The sequence below is a fragment of the Prinia subflava genome, chromosome 9, assembly GCF_021018805.1.
Source record: "Prinia subflava isolate CZ2003 ecotype Zambia chromosome 9, Cam_Psub_1.2, whole genome shotgun sequence".
In the NCBI taxonomy this organism is placed as follows: domain Eukaryota; kingdom Metazoa; phylum Chordata; class Aves; order Passeriformes; family Cisticolidae; genus Prinia; species Prinia subflava.
Window position 1 is genome coordinate 18,069,977 of NC_086255.1, and position 21,966 is coordinate 18,091,942.

Genomic DNA, 21,966 nt, shown 5'->3' on the forward strand with positions numbered 1-21,966 from the left:
GTCGCCAGGGAGGATGTGGGTTTTTTCTATTTCTCCATGATCTAAGTAATCGCTGGGTCTCAACTGGCCAGTGCTCAAAAAACCTTTCAAGTGGTGAGCTGAAGCAGTGCATTCAGCTTTTAATTGTGCATAGTTAAACCAGGCAAGCGGCTGAAAACCGGTGGACCCTCAAATCTTTCCTTGATAAATCCCCGACCGCCGCCGCGGTTGGATGTGTCTGAACACGGTCCAGCACAGACACAGGCAACTGAAATGGAGATGCTTTCCCCGAAATGCAGACTTTATTTCAGACTGGCGGGCGGCAGCGGACACCGCGGCACGCCGAGGCTGCTGGAGGGGCCGCGGGTCCGCCGGGCAAGGGGCTCAGCCGAGGAACAGCCGTGTCCCTGCGTGTCCTGGGGAGAGGGCCCGCCGGCTGCGGGGAGCATCCCGCCATTCCCCATGGAGCCGCACACTGGGGCGGAGCGGGCAGGGCCCAGGGCAGAGCTGCCGTGTGCGGGGGGAAACAACGCACACGTCCCACGCCCGCGGGGCAGCGCGCCGAGCTCCCCGCGGGTGCCACCGCTGTCGGGGGCAGGAGGTGTCACTTTTTGCTGCTGACACGTAGGAGCGGCTCCCGGCTGCAGCGCTATGGCTCGGCTTCTTCCCGGGTGAGGAGGCCCCGGCGGAGCGCTGGGTATTCGGGGGGCTGTGCTCGGTGGGACAGCGCGCCAGCACCCCACAGAGGATGGATTCCCTCCTCCTTGGTTGGCGATGGAAGCCTCGCCCCGAGAGGGAAATGTCTAGCCCCAACTCTGTCATGCAAACTGACTCTGCTCGCATCCCTCCCCGTGGCTCTTTTCATTAATTAGGGGCTGCAAAGAGTGTGGGGGAGGGGGAAGCGGCTGGAAGCCACTAATTATTCAAACTTTGGGGACAGCATCCAGATGAGCTGGGCAATCTCTTTAGGGCAGCGCTTTGTAACCTGTGTATCAGGCGGGGAGTGATTATGCTACTGTACAAAGCCTCCATTAAGAGATTTTATTTCATCGTTACTCATCGCCTGCAGGAACTGTTCAGACTCCAGTGTGAGTAAACCAAGATTTCCACGAAGAGAAACAATTTGCTGTGGCACGAGAGGGCCGTGAAAACCTGCTCCTACCCCTGTCCCCGAGCAATAATCTTTTTAATTGCACTCAGCTCCAAACAGATTTTTCTTAAGTGCCCCCTCGCCTTGTTGTCCCCACCTCTGCTTTGTCACAGGTTTTTGCCATGACGCCCATCTCCTACAGCAACTTCTTTCTGCCCTGGGCGCTGCCACCCCTCAGCCCTAACCACCTCTGGGCTCCAGCCGCTCCCGAGCCTGAGGAGAGGCTCAGCGGGACGCGCAGCGATGCTCCGGAATGCAGCGGGGCTGCCCCGGCCCGGCGGGGTCCCCTTCCCGCTCCCCCTGTCGTGCCCCGAGGGCAGTCCGACGGGAAGGAGGGAGGAACGCCCGCCCTGTGCCCCGCGGCGCCGGGCAGCGGTCCCTGAGCCCGGTCCCTCGCTAGCGTTTGCCATCTCGGCATCCCGGAACAGGAAAGTCCCGGCTCAGCTTGCCCCCATAAGATCCTGTCTCCCTCCTCCCGCTCCCCTCCCTCTGCCCCTTCCTGCCTGTGGCCCGTGCGAGAGGAGCCTCTTCTCTCGGTGCGGGACGGGCTGGGGCGCTGGGGCAGCGGCCGGGGCTGGGCCCGGGGCTCTGCGGACCCTCCTGCTCAGCCCCTGCCCGGAGCCAGCGGGCCGGCGCCCCGCGGCAGCGCTGCCGTCAGCTCTCAGGGCTGAGCTGGGATCCTGAAGTTAGTGATTTCTTTTTTTGCTTTGTTTTGTTTTGATTTTTTTTCTCTGCTCTCGGTGCTTCCGAAGTGCCTGTGAGATTTGCAGAGAGAGAGAGAGAGACTGGGGGAGGAGGAGGAATTAAGGAAAGGGAAAAGATGGCGAGTTGCTGGAGCAGTGTGGAGAAAGCGGCATTTTTGTGCTGCTTTTTGCTGGCAATGGGGAGCCTCATCTGCTGCGCCCGGCCGGAGGAGGAGGAAGAGCACGAAGAGCAGCGCTCCTGTCACGGTGCCTTTGATCTCTACTTCGTCCTGGATAAGTAAGTGACAGTCGCATTTAAAAACGTTTATTCACCCTTCAGTGACTCCTTGCAGCGGCAGGGATCTTGTTTCTTTCCCCCGTCTTCCCGGACGACGTCTCCTGATGCCAAACATGACGTGTGGGGCTCGTTCCTTATTTTTGCTCCCCAAAACTTGCACGTTCCCCAAGTGGAGCATTTAGGGGAGCAGTGTCCTTTATGCCGAGTTAGTTGTGCATGCAGACCAGGGAAACTGGCTTGCTTTCAGGTTGTAGCGTGTGGGGTGTGGGCTGTGAGTGTTGGATTTGAGGGGATGTTGGTCAGTGCCCCCATCGTTCCTGGAGTTTTGTGTCGTGGCTTGGGCTGTGTGCAGAGATGTCACCTGTGGGATTCAGCAGTGCTAGGAGCATGCAGACCTACAGAAAGTTAAGACCAGACTCCTTGTATGGAGTAGATATGTTTTCACAAGTTTCCTTGTAAGAACAAGGTTTTATAAAACTTACTTTTGCTCAGCTTCTTTGGTGTTGTCTAAACTTGTGTTTGAGTTACATCTATTAAAATAAGCTGTCAAATACTTCTCTGTAATACTTTGTCAGCTGAATTCAGCTCTGGCAGAGGGGACGGGGTATGATTAAGCTTACATGTGTAGGCATATTTTAGCAAGCACTAGCAAAGCAAGTGGTAAACTGGTGCACCCACAGGTGTTGTTCAGAAGGTACAAATTTCTCTTTCCTCTGGTGCACTGCTCTGGCTTGACAGAGGGTTAAAGCCAAGGGATTAACTCAAGGAGTGTATTGGTAGTGTCCCACAGTGTGATGGCTCTGTCATGTAATACATCTTGGGTTACCTATGTGACAGTATTACGAAAGATGGAAGACTTTGTGATCCTTGCCCTCAAGCCAGGTATAAAGTCTGCGTTGTTCTATTTCCCTGTTGGGAGAGTGGATTAATCCATGAGGTCATTTGTACAGCCCGCAAGAGGCAAAATGTCACTGCCATTCAAGATGTGTATTTCTATATTCAAGAAGGGAAAAAGTATCATTAAATAGTGGTTCTGTTTTTAGAGCGAAAGAAGCTGAAGATCAAAGGCATTCTGCCTTTCTAAAAGATACACTAATACACCATGTGATGGTTGTTTTGTTTTTATTTCGCTTAGAACTTGTTCCTGAAGTAACCTTTGTGTCTAGAAAGAGCTCTGTGGGGGGCTAGTGTTAGTTCTCAAATTCATTCCTGCCAGGCTTCCTAGAAGTGACTGGCACTGTCGTTATGCCCAGTTCCCACGCTGAATTCCCTGTAACAATGAATGTTGGTGATAGCAGTATGGCTTCTCTGCCTTCTATAGTACAATTTCCTTGTTTCAGTGACACTGAGTATCCCTAGCAATCTCCTCATTGTGCCCCTATGCTACTTTTCATCTGTATTTCAGAAAGCCCTTTACTGGCTCTGCTGTTACCATTCATATTGTATTTGAGAAGAGAGCAATTTGCTCAGAGATTCTGATCTTCAAACAGTAGGAAGCTGATCATCTAAGCAAGTTCCTCTCTAGTACTCTGGACCTGAAATAATGTATTTTCTTTTAGCAAGCCAGAGGTCTTTTATTTTGTTTCAGGTGCTGTCCATTCACTATAAGGGTCCACTGGAAACTGGACCTAGTAATGACTGGAGTAAAAAGTCATGCATTTGGGTTCCAGTGGGAAAATTCTCTTTAGCTTCAATTGCAAACTGAGTTTTTATGAGCTTTGAAAGTCATACCAAAGAGCTCCCCTCTGGTAAAAAGCTGTGTTAAGAGTTACTTGGGCCCCTGAGTGCTTTTAGAATCTATCCCCGCTCCTACTAAGTCTGTAACAATGAGGTGGCAAAGCTGCTGTTGGTCTCAGTGAGATTGCATTACAATCCATACGGGTAATATTAGAATACCAGATTTGGGAGCCATAGGTCCCATGCTGGCTGAGGGTGTATTTATCCCAGCTCTCCTCTGACATCTGGCACCACACAAGGAGCTTCACGGAAGCAGGGAGGACTGATTTAGTGGATAGACCCTGCGTCTTGGGGCAGTTCATCAGGAAGGAAGTAGATAGTGTTGGGAATTCATTAATGTTGAGGACAGTCAGGGTATTTCAGGTAGGGACGAGGCAGGGAGCCAGTCAGAAGCATCTGGTAAATCTGTGAATGCAGTGAACAACATTTTTTTAGAATTGGATCCATGCTGACATATATCTGTGAAGAATTCTGTCTCTGATTTCAAGTGGGGAAAACCCAGCCATACACACCACAAAGTATACCCCTATGGCTTTGGGATTGCCTCTCTTTGTTGGTGCCCTGCCAGTCTGGAGTTAGATGCATTCAGTCTTAGTTAGCTGTCTGACACTGGGATTGAAGTGCTGGTTGTGTGAAAACACTGGGCTTTAATCCTGTGACCCTGCAGTGAGCTGAATGACAGCTCCTGCTCTAAAGTCAGCCTTGCTGAACCAAGATGATTTTGTCTGCTTTGCTTTGCTTCCCAATAGAAGGATGTAATCGCACATCAGTAGGAGGCAATCTGGAAGAAGACAACAAACCTTTCTCCTTATGCAGTGTGTGTTACTGCAATGACTTTATTGGGACATGATTTTTCCTCTTCATTCTGCCAGGCAAAGTCTGTGAGGATTTAATCCTGCAGGCAACAACCATCAGATGGAAAAGATCATCTTCTGGTGAAGTTATTGGTATAATATATGAGCTGCCAATTAGAAAAAAAAAGAATCTTGCCGTTTTCTTACAATTCTTCTCTGCCTGAAGTTGATTGCAGTCCTTCATGTTAACTCCATAGGATAAGCAAGGTCGGAGCAGTGCCACTAAACCTTAGATGCCCCCAAAAGCTGCTGTAATGAAAGGGAAAAGCAGCATGTGTGGGAGGGAGACCAGCCATCATCCTCCTTAGGACTGGCTGACCGTGCCAGAGCTACATTAGGACTTCCTTGTCTCTGGGGATACTTAAACGAGGAAAGCTCTTGAAGCTGGGAGCATGGGACATTTGCTGGCTGCAGAGGCAGCTGCCTAGAGTCTGCAATCTTGCTCTGTCTTGTGCTTTATGAGTTGTGCAGGCCTGAGCTTGTTTGGAGGCATAGTGGAAGACTTCAAAATCTCATCACGAAGCAGCAATAATTCTTCTGTTTGCAACTAAGTCACTCTCTGCATGAGGTAAGGCAGTATACACTGCAGTTGGCACACCCAGCTCTCCCATGGCATGTAGTAAGATCAAGTCACTTGTGATAGCAAAGTTCTCATTTCTACCTTTAAACAACGTAAAAAGCTCTTAAGCTTTTAAGCCAGACCTAATGGATTGTTGAGTAGTTCTCACTTTGGTTGCTTCATTTGCTTAGGTTGTCCCAGTGCACAAAGAACTTGTTTCTGTCCCATCCCAAATTGTGGAGGACAGGCCCTGTTAGGGATATGATGGCTTGACCATCAGGTCTTGTAGTGACATACTTGTGCTTGGGAATGTAAACAACTCCCTTTCATCCTGCCTTGCTGTTAACATCCAGCTGTTGTTTGTAATCATATTGAATTGCACTTGAAGAGAAGAAAGGATGACTGACCTCTAGTGTTTCCTAATTATAACAGAGCCTGGTAGCATCATTATGATTGTTTATTAATGCAACAAATAGAAACCCCTTTAAAGCAAGAACTTATATTTAGCATAAATATCTGCTGCTGGCAATGGTTGATGTGACAGGTCTGAGCGCAGAGCTATCTGTGTTGTAATCTACCAAATATGAAACATTTTCTTATTTATTTTTGACTGTGAGACAGACAAAAGTGTTTTCTTATTTTTCCTGTTTGGGATGTTTCCTAGAAGTTGTTTGGATTTTGAGGAAAAATGAGCTCTACAGACTTGGGAAAATGTTTCCTTTTTCTACAGCACAGATCACAGCACCAGAAATGTATTGATAAATTCTTGGCTGGTTTTCTTGGATTGTAATTGATATGTTGGGGAGTTTGGCTTAACTGCATTTTCTTCAGTCCTCATCTTGGCTCTGAACTTCTGTATAGTCCCTCTTTGTCTCCTTGGGCCCACAACAATATTGCCTTTCACATCAGTTTTACTTTGTCTGCTGTGCTACCGAGAGCATCCATGTCACCAGCAATGTTGGTAAAGGCATCACTACAATGTGCCCAGTCTCTCAATTGCAATCTGTTTTGCAGCTGTCTCTCTTTCAATTTGGTAAGTCTTGCTCCAGAGGTGAACGTCCCTGGTGGGGAAGAGCACAACCTCTGATTAGGTGGGAATTAGCCGCCTTGTCCAATATCCTTCCTGATTTTGTTTTTTGGGTCTGTGTACCCCTTCTCAGCTTGCCATTGAAAAGGCAGTGGGTGTGGGAAGGGTCAGAAGGGAAACAGGTTGATCCTTCCTGATTTGCCAAAAGCTTTCAGAACAAAAGCATTTCAGGAGCTGCTATTTAAGGTACCTTCTGTAATTTTAAGACAACTAGAGGGAATTGCTGATCTCCGCGTATGGGGTTTTTTTCACAAGATGCTGTATTTAAAGCAAACTAAGAGCATTTGGTAAACACATTATTTGCCCCCCGCCCCCCAATGATTTCCTTGCCAATGATCTGAATGAATTTAGCACTCATGAATTACAAGTACTAGTGAGAGCATATATTTTTTGCCTCAGGGTCTTACTGCAGCCCTGTGCTTCTTTTCCCATCTCGTGTAGTCCCAGCCTAAGAAGATTAGGATGGAGCTGGACCTGTGGGAGCTTCTGCAGCTTCTCTCTCCACACTATCTCAGTCCTCTGCCATTCTGTGTGCTGGTTTTGCACAGTGTGTGGGGAGGGGATGCTTGGCTACACAACAGTGTTGTGGTTGGAAAATCAGACTGCTGGCAAAAATAGGTGTCTGAACACATTTCTGTCACCTGCCTTAACTATATTTGAAAAGTTGGTATTGACTGACTTTTAAACCACTGCTGAACTCTGCTTCCTCTAAGTAAGAGCCTGCTGCAGCCAGACTTCAGTTTTTTGTAAGATGTAGAACCTGATGCAGGTCAGCTGAGAGGAGTTGCTGTCTGAACAAAAGCATCAGCCTTGTTCTTTGATAGCATTGATTTCTCTGTGTGTATTTAAAAGTGGTTGTCTGTCTTCCTCCTTTGCTGACTTCCCTTGCTTGTAACTTGACCACATTATCTACATGACACCTGTCAATCTCCAACTGCCTGTAAGCAATGTTTTTTATTGTTTTCAAAATGTAATCTGTTGGTATTTTGCCTTTGGATCTCTCTTTGTTGTGGTTATATTGCAGCCAGTGCTATGATTTGCTTACAACCAGGTATAATTGTTAGGAATGTTCCAGAGCAAATTTTTATTCTGCTTCAGACATACCTATGTTATTTGAACCAGCTTTTATTTGTTTGTATTTTGTCTGATATTTTTCTGCCAGCTTTGACTTCTGTCAGGAAAAAGAAATATTCAAGAAAACCAATTGTCCTTCCTTCAGCCCAAGAAAAAAAATCTTTATGAATCACAAGGCAAAGCTAATGGGTAATGATTATTAGACATAAAACATGTACAGTTAAGGGGAAGAAAAAGCCATGGCAGCTTGTCATTTGCAGTCTATTTATGCATGTAACTAAATCTGATTTATTTGGGGCTTGAGCCAAGGAAGTAAACCGTAAGATTCCCACTGACCTAGGATTTTTATTTGTGTGTTCAGTGATTGAGAATTTCATTGCTTTTGTCTGGGCTTGCAGGCCAAATTCAGTGTTGTAAACTGTGAATTTGTATGAGGTGTAGTAGGACTGAATCTTCTAAGCTCAAATGCAGAAATGACTTTACTCCTGTGAACTGTTAACAGCTCAAGAGTTGTATGTCCCTGCTCCTGTCTCTCATTTGCACCTTTTTAGGAGTGTTGCATCATGGCTGGGACTGTGTGCCCTGTCTGCTCCCTGTGTTGTGCTGAAGAGTGCCAGGATGCTCAGGGTGGGTCTTCTTGCCCTGGTGCTGCTCAGGGCACCCCATGAGCTTTACAGGGAGATCTGAAGTGGCTGAATGCAGAGTGAGCATCACGTCTGAATTTCATTTTGTGCCCTATTGTTGGTGAGGGACTTAGCAAGAGGTATAGTATGGCACCAGGTGGGTAGGATTTGTGAATTAGATGGATGACTGCAGGATCAGAGGGCAGTGTTTTGTTTGAGGCATGATTTCATAGAAAACTGTAATATTGCTGCAGACTTCATCTGTAGGACAAAAGCTGGCTGGGAAATTAATGGGTTTGGTCATAAAACCTTTTGGATTCAAGTACTTTGGGTCATGTACTCGGATGCTGGCCTGGGATTAAAACCCATTTTGCAGTCACTTCTCTACATCTTGCCCTCCCCATTCAGCCCTTGTCTTGTCCATTAATGTTACAAGTACTCTGAAGCAAGGACTGTCTCAGAATGGCTGTCTCTGCCCGTGTTTCTGATTGCCTCTGGAGCAGATGATAGAAATAGTCTTTCCTTGCCTGGATGAATCACCCAGTCAAGGTCCCTTCCATGCTTGCAAGATGCATTCTTTGGGAGAGGAGGATTCTTGTCACTTTGAGTGCTCTGGTGGCTCAGAAGGGAGCAGAGGGGTGGATGAATACTCGGGCATGCGTGTCTGAAACCACAACAAACTCTGTGCCCCGGGGTTTGCTTTTACTGCAGAGCCATTATGAGCCATGTGCAGGAATTCTGTTGTCTACAGTGTGGTTGTGACCACAAAGAGCCCTCCAAATAACAACAGTGTCACGTTTGTGAGCAATGGACCGTGTACAGGGCCACCATTAGCTCAAGGGGGTAGAGACTTACAGGGACCTATCAACTTAGGAGGTCCTGTGCTCCCCTGACACCATATTCAGACTAAACCCAGCATCATAATGTTTCTTTTACTTGCTCCAGGATGTCTGGAGTTGCTGCCTGCAGCTAATCTGTAAAGGAGGCAAATGGGCATAGTGTGTGTGTGTGTGTGTAACAGGACAAGGGGCAGCTCTGTGCTTTCAAGGGGTTTCACTCTCACTTTCAGCAACGATGAAAGGCTCTGGGTCCTGCTGCCTTCTCTGTGTACATATGGTAATAAAAATATTTACTGTTTGGGTAGTGTTGGGGTTTTAACCTTCACTGCAAAGCTAAGTGACTGCTGTACATTGCACTGGGTTGATCCATATGGGCTCCTGGCAGTGAATTCAGCAGTGGCTGTGAAACACGTGTGCTCTAGGACAGGCACAGCTGGCCCTCCTGCTATTTGCCTGCTGGAGTGACTGGGCTGAGAGTGGCACCCCTTATGCCAGGGTTGTGCTGCTTCATTTCTCCAGGCTCCAGCTTCCACTGCTGCTGGGAGCCTGTTAGGAAAGAAGACAAAGTTTCCAACCCATCTTGCTCTTTGTCTTCATAAACATCAGTGAAATACTTTAGATTGGGTAGGCACAATTCTAACATGCTCAGGGTTTTTATGCTAATACAGAGCTCTGCTAAACCAGAAGGAATCACTCCAAAGTTGGCAGGAGTGGAATCAAGCCTTGGAATCACATCACTTCCTTCCACCCCCAGAAATACTCACTGACCTCCTCTTTTCCCCTCCCATCAAGCAGTAGCAATATAAAATTAAGGAAAACAGCAGCAGCAGGAGCTGCAGCAGCAGCTGCTCCTCCGAGCCCAGTCCTGATGTGGCCAGGAGGACATTCTTTCCTGTGTTGTGGTTTGCTGACTTTTCTCTTTGTCTTGTGTGTAAAGGGAAGAGAGCTCATGGAGCAGGGAGCATGCTCAAGGCAAATGGCTTCCGTGGGTTTTTTTTAACTTCACTTGGGCTGAATTCTGGTCCCAATTGCAAAAACCTGGGGAAATTTTGCCACTTCTCTGGTCCCACTCCAGGTTCACCCCAGTGAAAGCAGCAGAAACAGGCTCTGAGATGCTTTCTGGAACGTTCCAGCTGCCCACAGCAGCTGTTTATTGCTGTGTACTTTCCTTGACCATGAGAATTATGTCCCCTCAGCAGGCTAAAGGCTCGCCATACCCCTTTGACTCCAAAAGGTACACAAACTGCTTGGCAGCTATGGGTCACTGTCCACAGAGGTCTTGTGATGTCCCCTCCTCTGCAGAGAGGATTTTTAGGCTTGCTGGGCTCCTCCAGCAGGGAGAATGCAGGGACGAGGGCCAGGGCCCAGCAAGGTGGGGGCAGCCTTTGATGTCAGGGGCTGAACCAGGTAGCTGATGGCTGAAAGCAGGAAATCTCAGAGGTGTGAGCCTGCAGGGTGGATGTGGCTGCAACACAGGCTTGCTGTTTTCTGCAGACAGCCACAGTGCTGTCGTGGTGGACCCACTGGTACAAACCTCCCCCGGATATGTAAGATTCCCTGTCTGTGTCACTTCCCCACAGCTTGTCCCAGATGCTGATGAGTGTGTGTTTCACCCCAGTGCTTTTACTGCACTGTGCTGGTCTTTGATGTGCTTCATTTATTTTCCTAGTCTGATCTAGCCACAAAGGACAACAAGTGAGTTTATGCTGATAGTAGTAGTGATCCTGCAGTGTGCAAGATGAGTCTCCAAAGGCAGTGAAACGGCTCAAAATTTTCAGTAGTGTGGGGCAGTTCTGTTTGTCAGTGGTGGAGCTTATATTTGACAACATGTAACAATTTAGTATATAATTTAGCAAACATTTTATTGTCGTAAGTTTTTGTTTAATCTGCCTTTAAAACTGCCATTGCTGGTGGTGTGAGGTCAGGCCTCTGGAGCAACAGACAAAAATATCAAAACAAACCCACAAAGCCTACAAAGAGTGTATACACACACACACAAAATGGCAAATAAAAGTCCTTTACAAATGGCTTTACACACAGGAATATTTAGAGGGAAGCCTGGGTGAGAGGGAGGGAAATCAGGTTGTTCCATAAGCCAGGCCTCTCCCACTGGTGTTCATGAGGGGTTTGACATGACTGGCACTGATGGCATTTTGGCACCATTTGCACTGGGAGATGACGCCTGGGCTTGGAGGAGTGTGGTGTGGGGAAAGTGATTAAATGCTGACCACTTCACTGGTACTCCCTTTGGGGTTTTGAAACTAACATTTTCTCGCTAGTATTTTTGTCTGGCCTTGACTTTTCCCTGTTGTTAGATTGGGACTCTTCTGACACTTCCCAGCTGGTAAGCAACGTGTGGGTGCAGAATTCCTCTCAGGAGTGAAGGACACCCACTGCTGTGCTGGAGTAACTCTGCTCTGCAGGGCTGTAGCTCGGTGATGCAGAGCACTCTGAGAGCACAGAACGCTTCCTGTGAGGACTAACCCACGACACAGACCTCCCCAGCTTTTCAGGGATGGGCACCTATTGATTTATTACTGTCAATTCTCTTGCTGGCTGTACCCTTTCCAAGGAAAAAAAAAAAAAAAAAAGAGAAGGGAATAAAAAGAAGTAATTCTGACAGTCCCACGAAGGTACTGGAAATATTGGTTTGTTGCAGTTTGAAAGAAAATTCGCTGCTACTTTTTTCTGGATTGCATCAGTGCCTCTGCCGCTGGCAGTAGAAATTTGAGACCTCATGTAAAATAGGTCAGTCTTTTCCAAGAAAGAAACTATGGGTTTTCTGTGAGGGGAATTGACTTCACTGAAAATTTCAGGAGTTGAATATAAGTCAGATGGCAAGCTCAGAATGAAATTGAAAGTATCAGCTTTGGTGGGGGGGAAAGAATTTTTAAAAAATTTGGGAGCTGTAGATGCATCTTGGATAGATTCAAGGAGATCTTTAACTTTGTCATGCTTAGAGATTTAGCCTGGGACTTTCATAAAAATCCTGGAGAACTGTGGGTGTTGATAGGGTTCATTTGGTGATAGTGCCAGCACCTTTCATTGGTGCTGTTCACAAATGATAAACATTGTTGCGTAGCACACTTAAACTGGGGACTACAGAGGATCCAGAGCCCTGCTTTGAGAAGTCCCCAGGGTTTTGTTGCTCTCTGTTGCTGCCTGGAAATTTCTTCATTCTTTGATAACTAGTTTGTTCTGTGAATGAATCACCAGTTGTCCAGAAGAGCAGCATGAAAGCACAGTGTTACACAAGCCAATTTATCCTAGCCCATGTACTTCAAGAGACTCCTGTGGTCCTTGTCCCTTTATCTTTGGCCTTCTCCACTCCACCAGCACTGCTGCAGGGCAGGCAGAGCCATCCTGCACTGCACACATGGGCTTCTCTGTCTGACATAAAGGGCAGGAGTGACTGGCATAAGATCACTTGGAAAGCCCATAGTAGAACTGAGAATTGTAAAATGTAATTGTTTTCTAATTTTTAAACAGAAAAATGCCCAACAGCAGTCAGAGGAATCCTACTGCTTTATAGTAGTTGAATTTCAAAACTTTCTTGTAGTTCTACATCTAAGCCCCTGTGATTTGTATGTGCCATTGTTTCATTTATCTTTCTTTCATTTTGTCTGCCTAAGACAACTGATAGATGAGTTCAGCAAGCAAGGAAAGCAAATGGGTCATTCTTTCATAAACACCACAGTCCTAGGGAGGGCTTTTTAAACCATTGACTTTCATGCTTTGTGCCTTTTTTAATGGCTTGGAAGTGTATGGTATAGGTCAACATGTTAGAAATCTATAATTTCCTGTAGGGTTGCTGTGTGCAAGGCTCTGTTTGAGGTCTCAGTCCCATCAGACAGTGGGTGTCCCTGCTAAGGCTTGGCAGAAAAAAGCCAGGGAGTGCCAGTAATGTGGCTTTATGTAATGGAAGTGGCAGCAGGGATGTGTAAGTCTTCTGCATGTAACTAAGTTGTCCAAGTTTTCACAAGAAATCCATAACGCAGCCAGGGCTTGACTGTCCAGAACATTAGTCCAGCAAATTGGGCAAGAGTCTGCCTTTCCTTTCAGAATTATTTCAAAAGCTTTCTCTTTTGAAACAATCAGTAATTCATGGAAACATTCTCCCACGCATTCTGGGAGAAGATCAGTCAAGACTTTCTGTGTAGTGCAAGGGCAGAGCTGTGCTCTAGGAAAGCAAATAATCTGATAGCAGATAATTTTATGAAATCAAAATTAATTAAAGTGTAAGAAAATATTTATATTTTAGGCTATAAAGGGAGCAAAAGCCAATTGAAAGGTTACTGAGTATGTTTCAGAATTTTATGGTAAACCATTTCAGATCTCTTACTGCTTGTCATTGAGTCAGTGGGTTTTGTCATCCTGGTTCTTATTATAGCTTTCAACACAAGTCTATGTAATTTGTGTCCCTAACCACCTCTGCAGTAGGTCAGGCTTAAAATTCAAAGTGGAACAAGGAATTTCACTGCAAAGAAAGCTTGATATAATCAGTTATGTTTTGTATGCAGATCTGGAAGTGTCAAAAATCATTGGACTGAGATTTACTCCTTTGTGGAAAGCCTAGCTGAGAAGTTCATAAGGTAAAGTTGTTTTAAAATTAAACTTTAGTTTCCTGTACATATTTTTTTTTGTTCAGTGCTTATTAGTGAATGAATTTCTGCTGAAGGCGTGAGTGTGACACAGATCTGGCTTGTTCTTCTCTTTCAGTCCAATGTTGCGGATGTCTTTCATTGTTTTCTCTTCACGAGGCACTACGATCATGAAACTAACAGAGAACAGGCAAGTACCTCCCCCAGCATTGCTCCAGAAATGCCCTCTATCCCCCCTCTCAAGCAGTGAGCAGCCCCACACCCAGAGTTTGGGGGTCTGTCTTGGTCCTTGGGGCACCAGCTGAAATCCTCTCCTCAGTTCCCAGCTGGGGGAGGGCTTAGAAGGCTTTGGGTGTCCCACTTCAATTTTCCTTTCAGCTTTGCAAGAGGAGGGCAGCGCTGGGCTGTCTGTTCTTTACTGTGGCATTTCAGGGAGAAACTGCATTTCCAGTTGAGGTTCCAGGTCCATGCTTGCTATCCCCAGCTACCCAAATAAGGACAGTTTTTGGGAGAGATCTCAGACCCTGGACTGAGGGTGAGGAGTGTATGAGAGAACACAGTGCCCTTGGAAGGGATTCAAAGCCCTGACCTTTGCACCAGCAGCTGCTTGTCCCCAGTGCTGGAGCAGGACCCCACCAGGCTGTGGCACCCCTCTACTGGACTGCCTGCAAACAGCACCCATGCCAGGGGTGGTTTGCACAGCCAAGTGACAGTCTTCATAAGAAAAAGAAAATGGGACAAAATTCTGCTTGACAACTTCACAACCAAATTCTCTTTCTTTGAAAACCAAATTAAAAAAAAACCAAAACCACCAAACCACCACTGAAAACAACCCCAACACAAATCCCCACATCCCCCCAAACATGATTTTTTAAATTTCATTTTCCTTACACATACATATCCCTGTCATTGGGGTGTTTCTAAGTATTTTGTTTCATTTCAGCTTAAAACCCTCACTTGTGCTGCTGCTGCTGCTGTCAGTGTGAGAGGGCATCAATAGTTAAGGGCACTCTATAAAATAATGGGAACTCTGCAGCAGAAAGAACCCCAGAGACTCATTCTAAGCCAAATACTCTGCAAAGCTCTTGCATTTGTGCTGGTTGCCCTGAGTTTTGTTTCAGGTCTCCATCATGGATCTTGGTGGCAGACCTTAAACATGCTTACTTTTCTCTGAGTGAGTTTGCTCTTGGCAAGGTGGAAAGTAGACAGGAACCCTCTGTCAATTTGTTGAACATGGTATTAAAGTGTTCCCTGTCCTAAAATCCCTTTCTCTGTATGGATCACTGTGTGCCATTTTAGCTCATTTTATACTTCAAAAGGGTAAAAATATGCTTTTTGGGGTTGGATCCCTCAGGACCATATCCAAGCTCCTGATTTTAACCTTCATCCCATACAGCCTCCTGCATTACCCCTGTAATTGTGGTTGTGTCATCTAAAATACCCAGTAGCAAAATGGAGTTTAGAAAGATTCTCACTATTCTCTTACAGAAAGGCTGCCCCATGGCATCTGGAGCTGATGTTTGTACTGCCTGTGTCTTATCTGTTGAATTGTGTTCCATGACTATAATGAAAACCCTTGTCAAGGGTCAGGGTCTTTTGGTTGTTAGTGATCAATTAAATTATTAATGTCCCTGAACAATTCTTTTGGTTAACAGGTATTTGAGGAGTAAGAAGTTATGCAACAGGGGTCATGACATGCAAGTGCTTCTGTTTCCAGGAATAATCCATGCCCCAAAAAGGTTGAGTCCCTGGTCTAGGATAGGAAATTCTCCTCATTCCCATCCTGTTTTCTTATCTTTTGGCTTCTGTCTTTAAAATGGAAAAATCCTAATCCAGACTGTCCTGATGACTGATTCAATACAGAGTTTTAATTTGTCCCATTTTTGTTGACAGGGTCATAAGCTTTTAAACTCTGTTTTGTTCTGTTTAACAACAGAACAAACTCTGAAACAGAGAAAACTCTGTTTTGTTAAAGTTTAATATCTGGCATTGGCTTTAGTTCAATCGTTTCCTGACTGAGAATATGCAAGAATGAGGAGGCAGGGATGGAATTCCATCTTCAAAATATGTTACCCTAATGCTGTACCCTGTGTCTAGGTTTGTGCCCCCATGGGTGTTTGGCTCATAAATTGTGGAATTTGAAAAAAATCTTGGTTCAACCAGTGTTGCAGCTGATGTGTATGCACTCTGTGCAATAGATTGACAGGCTGCATAATCTAGCTGCGGTACAGGAATAGCTCAACAAAAGAAACAACTTCTAATAAAATATTCATCTGGGATATTTTTTCTGTTTATTTGTGTTTGTTTTTTTCAATCCAAAGGGAAGCCATAAGGCGAGGGCTCGACATTCTTAAGGAAGAATTGCCTGGAGGAGACACGTTCATGCATGAAGGATTTAAAAGGGTACACATCACAACACCTACTGTCTTTGTTTTACACATCTAAACTTTGCTTACTTGCTGCTGGTATACTTAAGAGCTAACCATGTTCTACACTTCATTGCAGGCAAATGAGCAAATTTACCATGAAACCTATGGAGGTATGTATTGTGTATCATTCCTGTTGTGTATCTGCACTGACAAGACAGGGATTATAGCTCTTTTTATGACCTGCAGTAAACCTGCTGAAAGAAGGATTGGAGGAGCAGTGGTGTTATGCAATAGCACATTCCACTTTGACTACAGCCCCACTTCCAAATGCGTGATTCATGGTTTATTGAGATCAGAGAAGACCGGTATGATCCCAGATCTGACCATTGCAGAGTGCAGTCCAAACCATAGCAGCCAGAGCTGCCCATCTTGTACCCAGGAGTCAGGAATACCCACATTTTCCTGGTCCTTTCTACCCTGGTGCACTCAGTCCTCTCTGCTTTGAGGTCCCACATCCTTGTTCTCATTAGTGTATGTGTGAATGAGAGTCTTGCATCAGTGTGAATGATTTGTGTTCAGATTCTGAGTTGCTAAAATGTGCATTTTCACTAAATTTTGAAAGGAAAGTGTATTTGTGGTTTTTGTCTGCGCCAAAAGAAGACCTAGTTAGTTAACAAGATTTGCCTAGTTCATACCCTGATGTGAGATCGTTCTCATTCGTGGGCTCATTGTCTCTTTGGAATATGGAGAAACAGGTTGGTGCCTTTTTATTGAAATAGACTGTGAGTATAGGAGCAGCAGCTCTGCACAGTATTGCAGCATTTCTGCCAGTAAAATCGGGAGTCCTGAAGTGTCCAACTGAAAACAATTTTACTTCATAGCATGTAGCCGACAACTAATCAAGTATTCTGTAAATTGAATTAGTAAGGAAAAAGAGTAGATGAGATCTGGACTTAGAAGCTAAGCTACCAGAGAAGAAATAAGCATTGAAAAGAAACCAAAATAAGATCTCCTTTTTTTTTCAGCATTTTTCAAGGGTGCTGAGCACAAAAAAAAAAAAAAAAAAAAGGAATCCAAGCTATTTTTTCCCCCAAGTTACAGGTCATTTTTTTAAGATTTATGTCTATGTCTGACATGACATGGGAAGGACTGCGTGGCATAAGAAACCTGTCAGAACTAATCAGTCTGTAATTTCAGACAGTATGGAGGGAGACACTTGAAATTGTACCAGAATTATTTTGAAAGAATAACAAACACTCGCCTGAAAGTAACATGTATGTGTATTTGTTACTTTGCTTAAGAACGGTGGACTCAGAATGGTCGGTTGAACCATAGTTTGCATGTTAATTTGGTTTGATTTTGTTAACAGGTTGCATTTTTCTAGGTAGCATTTGTATTCTATACTGCATTTTATATATAAATTTCTGCAGTCTGTGCAGCCTTTTCACTTAAGTTTAGACGAGATATGAAATGTTGTATCATATGACATCATTTTTTTCTAATGAACCTGATCTTAAAGTTTTCACATGCACAGAATTCCTGTGAATTTCACTGGAAGTTCTTGTTGCTTGAGAACTGTAGGTCTGACCTGTCTGTAGAAGCCCATTTCATGCCATGTTCAGTGGGGTTGCTCTTTCAAAGCCTGCTGGAGGGAAAGGTAGGGTGGCAGGAAAGGTCCTTTTGAAGAGATATCTTTTATCACAGTCTCTGGACAATGTTTATGTAGAGACAAGTTTGTCAAGAGAAGAGAGGAAACCTGTCCTCTGCAAACCCATTTTGTCAGTTCTCCACCTGAAAGCTGTGTCTGTAATCCTGGTAGCTGCTCTATTTTATTCAGAGCAGAAAAGTCAGTGTGTGGACCTTGTGAGAGCAGCACTCCCCCTGCAGTGATGCCTGGGATGTGGAGGTGCACAGGTCCGGGCTCGCTGCGTGCCTCGCATCTGGCCTTCAGCTGGTGGATCACCAAGTCCCTACAAACCAGGCTGAGAGTCTTTACTGACAAATAAATACAGGGTTGTATTTATTTGTCAGTAAAAGGGATTGCCTGGCTCTGGCCTTTGTCAGCCTTGCTGTGTGCTGTGTCATTGTGTGCAATCTGTTGCTGACTGCCCTCCACGCAGGGGTGCGGACCGCCAGCGTGATCATTGCCCTGACGGACGGAGAGCTGCAGGACGCGCAGTTTTATTACGCAGAGCAAGAAGTAAGGCACCTTTATCCTTACCCAAACTATGTCAAACCTCTACACATTTACTGCTGACTCCTCTGGTTCTATGACTTTGCACTTAATGGCAGTTCTTGGGTTTTTTAGGCCAACAGAGCCAGAAACTTTGGAGCTATTGTTTATTGTGTCGGAGTGAAGGATTTCAATGAAACTCAGGTAACTTGTTTGTTTTCTCTTGTGTTTTTCTGTTATAGCACTGCACAAATAACAGCGTCAGATGAAGGCATCTATTTAATTACTTGAGGCATAAATCATTTCGTGTCACTGTGATGTCTTTTAGCAAGTATGAAAGGGCCTGGTTTTGTTCACTGTAATTTTGTTTTCCTCATGATTTATGATTGTCTTTCTTTGCAGCTGTCAACGATTGCTGACAGCATCGATCATGTTTTTCCAGTTAAGGGAGGCTTTTATGCCCTAAGAGGAACCATTGATTCAGTAAGTTGGATATTCTGAAACACAGTAAAGGGTGCCCTTTCCTGCATTAATAAAGCGTAGATGAAAATGGTTACCAAAAAATGCCTTTATCTAAACCCTTTAGATTCTGAAGAAGTCTTGCATTGAGATCCTCGCGGCTGAACCATCCAGTGTTTGTGCAGGAGGTAAGTTTCCACAAGAACAGTGTGTTAAAGGCAAATGAATGACACTGATGCAATGTCAGTAACTGGCTGATGTGGTACTGGAGCCAAGGCCTGTGGATGTGTCAGAGCATCCTCTCAGGCCATGGCTAGAGCCCTACATGTTCCTCCTCAGCTTGAGAAAAACATTCTGACAATAAACACATAGGTGCTTCTAAAACACTTCTTAAAAAATCTGAGAGAGAGAGAGAGAGAGAGAAGAAAGGTAATGTAAAACCAGACTGACAGAGGTGTTTTAGGGTCTAAGGGCAATATCTCACAAATTTCCGGGAAGACTGCATTCCTGGGATCTGCAAGGACTTGTCAGCAGTTAGAACAAGATTTTGCAAAAAATTTACAGACATTTAAGGTTTATTGAACCAAATATAATTTTCTGCATAGGCCAAGATATCTCTTGTGCTTCCCAAAATGCTAATGTTGTACTTACTTGAAAGAACCATTATTCTTTATGGTAAACATGAAGGATACCCAGAGGAGTTGTTGATAATTTCATGCCTTTCATGTCTAGTACATTTAACTTGGATTTGTTCTGGTTTATGCTAGCAATTCTCCTGCTGTGGTTTTTTTTCTACTTTAGAGGCTATTGCAGCAGAGTAAGAGTGACACCATAAGTTTGCTGGAAGGTACAGTTTTCAGCATGGTTATTTAGCTCTAGTGTTAGTGTCTTGTGTTCATTTCCTTGTACACTGTAAAAAGGAGCACATAAAATGGCAATGATGCATGAAAACTGACCTTGAAAACAGATAAAATATGAAACTCGGGAAAAATTTAGTCTCACAGAAGAAAAATTGTTCACTCTTCATTTCCATGTGTCAATCACAATATGATCTTACCCTGAATATTTCAATTTAACATAAAACATCTTTGTGTCTCTTGAATTATTCCTAAGTATGTTATGGTGGACTAGATGTAAAATTTCATCTGCAGAAAATTTAAAGCAATGATTTTACTTTTAAAAATATCGTGGAGTTGATTAGAAAAAAACAGTTCTAAAGCTTTGATATTTAAGGCTTTTTATTTCATAATGATACTTTCCTATTTTTGCTTAGTTATTGTATACCTGACAGATTTTTGTGCAAAGCTTATTACAAGCTGTCCTGTTCAGCAAAAATGCCTTTAGCTACATAAAAATGGGAGTGTTCCAATAGGAGGGATTTCAGTTGTATTCTTGAAATTGTTTGGGACAATATAAGAATATAAGAATATTGGAAAGTTGAATTTGAAACAATTTTTTTCAAATGGAATGCTGAAAATATTTGTATGGAGTATTTGAGAAAATAAATTCTCAATAAAAAATTCTTTCAACAAAATAAATATATTTCACCAAAGAGAGTAAAATTTCATCTTTCTTCCAAAGGATAATATGTTCAAACCCCTTCATTTTTTGCCAAGCTTGCTAGGTAAAAAAAGTTTATGACAAATGTGGTTAAAATTCCACAAGTACACTTTAAAAATAGTTTGTCCTAAAAAAAAAAACCCACCCAAACAATATTGTTAGCTTACTTGGATCTGTAGAATTTTCCTTGCCATTGTGGCTTTTAAACAAGACCAATATAAATTGGGCAGAATCAGTTTCTGTGCAGTGCTGCTGACTCAGCAAGGTACTGGCACTTCTTTCACTTAAATTCTGAGGTTTGCTCTGTCCCTGTTGACCAAGCAAGGGTTGGTGGTGAAGCTTTGCTGCCCAATCTCCACATGCTTGAAACTTTGTTTGTAGCAGCAGGGCTGAAAATGGGAGGAAGCCAAAGCTGCAGCTCCACATGATGTAGTGTTTGTATACCTTTGTATTTAAAGTATTAAAGCCATCAGCACTAAGAATCAGGCCTGCAATAGCATTTATTATTATCCTGCAAGCCACAGCTGAAATTACCTCCTGCAAGAGGTTTTACAGTGTGAGGCTACAAATATTTACATTTGTGCTTAGATTTATTATCCTTTATTATCCCACTTACTTCAACATAGCTGGAGGTTCATCTGTATAGCTGTGTGCACCACTGTCTCCTGGAAGGAATCTCCTGGGATTAAACAACTTTTTTTCATGATAGTGTGAATCCAGATCTTGAGTTCAGTTCACTGGACAGTTACAGTTCTATTCCATATGTAATGTGATTTATTTTTTAATGTGCTTCATTTGGACTTTACATCATAAGCTTCATTATTTTTTTGCATTAATGTCATGAATTTTGATGCATTTTAAGTTCAGGTAATTGCTGATATAGTTTACTGATAATGTATTATTCTCTCAATATATATAGCCACTGAAGCCTACATTGACATCTATAAATACACTTGCATGGTGGATGTACCCACTGGCTGAAAAATAGAACATAACATTTTCTAGAAATTCTCCATTCCTCCTCTTTTAGGTTAGGAGTGTTTGTTTGTTTAAATACATCACAGAAATTTTTATTTCAAAATTATGATTGAAAAATAATGGACCTTTGGAGAGAGTGCAATATATTATCACATTCTCCAGCAAAGATACTTGTCTGTTTACAGCCTTGAAATGTGTGTCTGTCCATGCCTTTTGTATGAAACTTATCTGAGTGAGGAGGTGATAATTGGTTTAGCCTTTCTTTAGCATTGCCAATAATTTTTACGATTTACTATGAGTTCCTGGGGGTCAGTGGAAACAAGTTATGATCAGGGCTTAAAGCAGGGTCTGAGCCACTCCTTGTAAGTGATCTCACTACTGTGTTGGTGATTGCTGGTGATCTTGGCTTCGTTTTTGACTTGGTCTAGTAAAATGCTAATGGAACAATTCCTGTGTGTTGACAGTTCCAGTTGGGACTCTGGCTTTCTGTGACGAAGCTATCTGGCAAATCCAGTTACAAATTTATCTCGTCATATTGTGACAGCTATCTGATGTTTAATGCTTTTTGACCCTGCAAATTCATCGTCCCCAATGTGGAGCAGTGTAGTTGGGTCCCTCCTGCTGCCTGTGATTTAAAGTGACCAAGACATGCAGCCTGTAAACAGGCTATCAGTGCAGAATCAGAGGTGCCTCATATCCTGTTTGACAGCATCGTTGCTTTGATTATGCTTATGGTACGCAGATGTGATTGAAAGGTTTTGTTGGCTGTGGCATCCTAGTGGCCACATCAACTACCAGGTGTGGATGCAAGCAGTCAGCTTCTCATCAGAGGCAGAGAAGCGGAGCCGACAGCACAGCCAGTGCACACCAGCTCCAACCTCCCCTCTCGCTGCCAGCGCCGCCCGGTTATCCCAGTGCTGACCTTTTTCCCTTCGCTGTCTTG

General features: G+C 44.2%; 1 protein-coding gene across 1 annotated transcript in view; it reads left to right on the forward strand.

Annotated features, from left to right (window-relative positions):
• The first annotated feature begins 959 nt into the window (after positions 1-959).
• The window catches only part of ANTXRL (ANTXR like), a 56,302-nt gene continuing 35,295 nt past the window's right edge, over positions 960-21,966 (forward strand). Inside the window, exons 1-9 of the mRNA XM_063405717.1 lie at positions 960-2,110; positions 13,404-13,475; positions 13,603-13,674; positions 15,806-15,887; positions 15,990-16,023; positions 17,974-18,053; positions 18,162-18,230; positions 18,429-18,509; positions 18,613-18,673. Of these exons, the coding sequence (XP_063261787.1) occupies positions 1,950-2,110; positions 13,404-13,475; positions 13,603-13,674; positions 15,806-15,887; positions 15,990-16,023; positions 17,974-18,053; positions 18,162-18,230; positions 18,429-18,509; positions 18,613-18,673 (712 nt within the window). The 5' untranslated portion in view covers positions 960-1,949. The remainder of the gene's footprint in view (positions 2,111-13,403; positions 13,476-13,602; positions 13,675-15,805; positions 15,888-15,989; positions 16,024-17,973; positions 18,054-18,161; positions 18,231-18,428; positions 18,510-18,612; positions 18,674-21,966) is intronic.